General features: G+C 54.8%; 1 protein-coding gene across 1 annotated transcript; it reads left to right on the forward strand.

Moving 5' to 3' along the window:
* The first annotated feature begins 1,043 nt into the window (after positions 1 to 1,043).
* Positions 1,044 to 4,748, forward strand: Hrc (histidine rich calcium binding protein). The gene is made up of 6 exons (NM_010473.2): positions 1,044 to 3,149; positions 3,236 to 3,306; positions 3,662 to 3,730; positions 3,929 to 3,983; positions 4,464 to 4,500; positions 4,656 to 4,748. Exons 1-6 carry the CDS (start codon positions 1,202 to 1,204, stop codon positions 4,690 to 4,692), a joined length of 2,217 nt encoding a protein of 738 aa, NP_034603.2. The 5' UTR covers positions 1,044 to 1,201; the 3' UTR covers positions 4,693 to 4,748.
* The last annotated feature ends 152 nt before the right edge of the window (positions 4,749 to 4,900 follow it).

Genomic DNA, 4,900 nt, shown 5'->3' on the forward strand with positions numbered 1-4,900 from the left:
CAGAGTCCCAGATTCAGAGAGGAGAGACAGAGAGAACAGAGACACAGAGAGAACTAGAGAGAGAGACACACACACAGAGACAGAGATACAGGGAGAAAGAGAGAGACAGAGAGAGAGAAAACACACACACACAGAGGAGAGACAGAGACAAACACAGACACACACACAGAGACAGACAGACACACAGAGAGACAGGCACACACACACAGAGACAGACAGACACACACAGAGAAACAGACAGACAGACACACACACACAGAAAGAGAGAGAGAGAAGAATCAAAGAGAAGGATCAGGGAAGACACAGTAGGAGAGGAGAGGTTAGAATCCTGAGAAGAAACACGGAAGCTCAGAACAGTGACTATAATGGGGGGGGGGGGGTTGACTCATAAAGGACAAAAACTCAAAGACGGTGGATATACTGACAAGTGTGGGGTGGGTGACACTGACCAGCAGAGAAGGCAGTGACACCTGTTTGCAGCCAAGTCCCTTTGGTGGGGACAGCTGAGGCCTAGTAACCTGAGCCCCCAGCACCTCCCCCCTGTTGTATTTATAGCACTGGTCTGGTCCCCTGTCCCCAGATCTGAGTTCCAGTGAGAGGAGGTCATGGGGTGTTGGGCACAGTATTCCTTCACTGTCTTCCACAGCTTCTGCAGGACACCACTGTCACACCGAATGTCCCATTCTGCCTGCACGCTTCCCAGTGTTTACCTTGCAGGGGGCCCTCTGCTCCTGCATCCTCCTCTCCCAGAGCCCCAGGCTTTCCCAGCAAGACACTCTAAACGTTCAGCCTTTGTGCTAAAAATGCCAAACTTGAGCTTGTCACGTCCCTGCCTCCCCCCCCCCGCCCCCGCCATGAAGACCCCTCCACCACCCAGTCCTGAGCCAGAGGAACAGGAGGGGAGGGGCAGGCAGGGAGTGACCAGAATAACTTAGGCTCTGGATAAATTTAGCAGCAAGAAGGGGAGGGGACAGACCCCATTGGTCCAGCAGTGGGAAGGGAGGTCCTGGAACCAGGGTCACAGCTGCAAAGGGGACATCCTCAGAGGGTCATCCAAGACCTGAGGAAGATAGAGAGGCAGAGAGTGGGAGCTATACCACGACAAAAGGGACAATCTGAAAGTCAAAGCCAAAAAGGCACAAGGACCCATCAGAGGCAGCTGAAGCCAGCCTGGTCAGACGCTCAGCTGCTAAACGTCCCCATGGGCTTCCAGGGGCCATGGTTGCACACTTGTCTCCTTTGGGCCACAGTGGCCATCCTGCTGGTCCCTCCAGTGGTGACCCAGGAGTTGAGAGGGGCCGGTCTGGGCCTGGGCAACTGGAACAACAATGCAGGCATCCCTGGGTCCTCAGAGGACCTATCAACTGAGTTTGGTCACCACATCCACCGGGGATATCAAGGTGAGAAGGACAGAGGCCACAGAGAAGAGGGTGAAGACTTCTCCAGGGAATATGGCCACAGGGTCCAAGACCACAGGTACCCTGGCCGCGAGGTTGGAGAGGAGAATGTCTCTGAAGAGGTCTTCAGAGGGCATGTTAGACAGCTCCACGGGCACCGGGAACATGACAATGAAGATTTAGGAGACTCGGCAGAGAACCACCTCCCCAGACAGAGGAGCCACAGCCACGAAGATGAGGATGGCATTGTCTCCAGTGAGTATCACCGTCACGTCCCCAGGCATGCCCACCATGGCCACGGAGAGGAAGATGATGACGATGATGGAGGAGAGGAGGAGGAGAGGGTGGATGTGATGGAGGACTCTGATGATAATGAACACCAGGTCCATGGTCACCAGAGCCACTCAAAGGAGAGAGATGAACTCCATCATGCCCACAGCCACAGGCACCAAGGCCACAGTGATGATGACGATGACGATGGTGTCTCTACTGAGCATGGACACCAAGCTCACAGATATCAGGATCATGAGGAGGAAGACGATGGGGACTCAGATGAAGACAGTCACACCCACAGAGTTCAAGGCCGAGAAGATGAAAATGATGATGAAGACGGTGACTCTGGTGAATACAGACACCATACCCAGGACCACCAAGGCCACAACGAAGAGCAAGATGACGATGATGATGATGATGATGATGATGAAGATAAAGAAGACTCCACTGAGCACCGGCACCAGACCCAAGGCCACAGGAAGGAAGAAGATGAGGATGAGTCAGATGAAGATGATCATCATGTCTCCAGGCATGGACGCCAAGGCTATGAAGAAGAAGAAGATGATGATGATGATGATGGAGATGATGACTCTACTGAGCATGTGCATCAAGCCCACAGACACAGAGACCATGAGCACAAAGATGATGAGGATGACTCAGAAGAAGACTACCATCATGTCCCCAGCCATGGCCGCCAAAGCCACCAAAATGAGGAAGAGGAAGATGAGGCTGTATCCACTGAACACTGGCACCAGTCTCCTAGACATGCTCACCATGATCTTGGACGTGAGAGTGAAGAAGAGGTAGCAGTCAAGTACAGCCACCATGTTGCAAGCCACCGTCCCCAAGGCCACAATGCTGACAGGGAGGAGGACTCTCTAGAAGAACACATGAATGAAGTCCCAGGCCATCACCACCACAGAGCCTCCAGGGGTGATGATGAGGACATTTCTACTGAGTTTGGCCACAAGGCCCCCAGCCACAGGCTACAAGATCAAGATGAAAGGGCGAGGCAGGGTCACAGAGAGCCTGTTCAGGGAGAGATTGCTCATCAGCCCCTGCAACCCACAGGACCCAGTTCAAGAGAATCAAGGAAGGAAGGTGACCACAGCTCTCAAGAGGGAGATGAAGACCCAGAGCAGAGGCAAGCCCATAGTGAGGAGGAGAAGGAGGAGGAGGAGGAGGAGGAGGAGGAGGAGGAGGAGGAGAAAGAGGGGGGCCATAGCCTCCCCATGAGCCAGGAAGATGATGAAGAGGAAGAAAAAGATGAGAAAGAAAGCAAGGTAGACAGGGCTGCAGTTTCAGCTCCACTGAGCCATCATAGGAAGCAGGGGGAGGAAGAGGAGGAGGAAGAGGAGGAGGAAGAGGAGGAGATCCTGGAGGAAAACCTACTACCTTTCACCATTATCCCAAACCCACTCGCTGGGAGAGAGGTGGCCAGAGAAGGTTCCAGTGAAGAGGAGAGCCGTGAGGTCACAGGTAAGTGACCTGGCTCCACGGGTGAGGCTGGGGGAGGGAGGCAGAGCTGGCCAGCTCGAGTCACTGTTGCCCTCCTGTCCCCACAGGTCAGCAGGATGCCCAGGAGTACGAAAATTACCAGCCAGGGTCTTTGTGTGGCTACTGTTCTTTCTGCAACGTAGGTCCCTAGCCCAGAGCTGCTCAGCACACCCTGGGGTGCCATGGGGGCCTGAGAGCCTGGGAGTGGGAGGAGCAAAGCTGGGGGTGGGGCCACTGGGGAAATAAGGTTAAGGTCTCCAGGTGAGGGTCACAGGGTGGCAGGCAGGTGTCTGTGTGAGCACTCACAGGTCCCAAACTCCAGTGAACGGGTCACATGGGCTTGGGGTTGTCTTGGGATGGGAAACCAGGGTGGGTGGTGTCCCCAGAGAAGAGGGGGACTCTGAGTTCAGACATGGAGGTCAACAGCTGAAGTGATTTTCTCCCGAGGGGTTTGGGGCTAGGGGTCCCTCTAACCAGGCGCTTCCTATTCCCAGCGATGTACCGAATGTGAAAGCTGTCACTGTGATGAGGAGAACATGGGGGAACACTGTGACCAGTGTCAGGTGAGACCTTCCCAGAGCCCCTAAGCTCAGGTCCCAAGCTGGCAGGGACCACCGGAGTGCCCAAGGCATAATCCTGTCCTTACATCACTTCATGCCTCCTTCCCGTGTGACCCTCCACCTGGCCTTAGACCCTGGGTGGTCCTTCCTCGTCTTTGTCCCTGACTCAGTCCCTTGACCAGGCTCTCTCCCTGTCCTCAGCACTGTCAATTCTGCTACCTCTGTCCGCTGGTGTGTGACACGCTCTGCACTCCAGGTGAGCAGCAAACAGGGAGAGGCATCCACCCACAGAGGGGGCGGGGCTAGCATAGTGAGGCACCCACCCACAGAGGGGGCGGGCCCAGCAAAATGAGGCACCCACCCACAAAGGGGACTGCGCCCAACAAAGTGAATCCTAGTGGGGTTGGAGCCAAGCCGAGATGTGAACCGAGACTGTGGTCTGAGGTTAAATGGGTGGGATAGGAGGTGTGGCCATGACAAAGGTCATGTGGGCAGAATCTGATCTCTCAGGCTAAGATTGAGGTGATGTTGATGGGCAGCCCTAGAAGTGAGTGGGTGGGACCAAAGTAAATAGACTCTGAGGGGCGGAGCTGCTGGAGGGTCCAAAGCAAGAAGGGCTGGGATTGAATTTGAGGCTGGAATTAGAAGGGGGCTGGGCACCACATTTCCGCACTGCCCTGACTGTTTGCCCATCCTGGAGGTCCCTCAAACCTTTTCTCTCTCTGCTCCCTCACAGGAAGCTACGTTGACTATTTCTCCTCCTCTCTGTATCAGTAAGTGTGTGGGGGCTGGGCCGGGAGATGATGCCGTTCAAGGGACCCGTTTAGAGAAGGGTTGACCCACTGTGAGTTAAAGAGACAGCCTGGACTCCATGGTCAGGCTCAGTGGCTGCACGTTGACTAACTAACCTTCCTGCTCTCCTGTCCAGAGCCCTGGCTGACATGTTGGAGACTCCAGAGCCCTGACCTGGCCGCCTGGCAAGAGCTGCATCTATTTCTTTGAATAAATGTGCTCCTAGAAACAGCAGTGTCCCGAGTGGGGTGTGTCCTGGGGAGACAGAGGGCAGGGTGAGGCAACGGCCTCTCTTAGAGAGCCAAAACAGGACAGCTTCGACCCCTAGATCTGGAGGTGGTTGGTTTGGGTTCTTAACATCTTAAGAACAAAAGCTAGGAC

The sequence above is a fragment of the Mus musculus genome, chromosome 7 (genome assembly GCF_000001635.26).
Source record: "Mus musculus strain C57BL/6J chromosome 7, GRCm38.p6 C57BL/6J".
In the NCBI taxonomy this organism is placed as follows: Eukaryota; Metazoa; Chordata; class Mammalia; order Rodentia; family Muridae; genus Mus; species Mus musculus.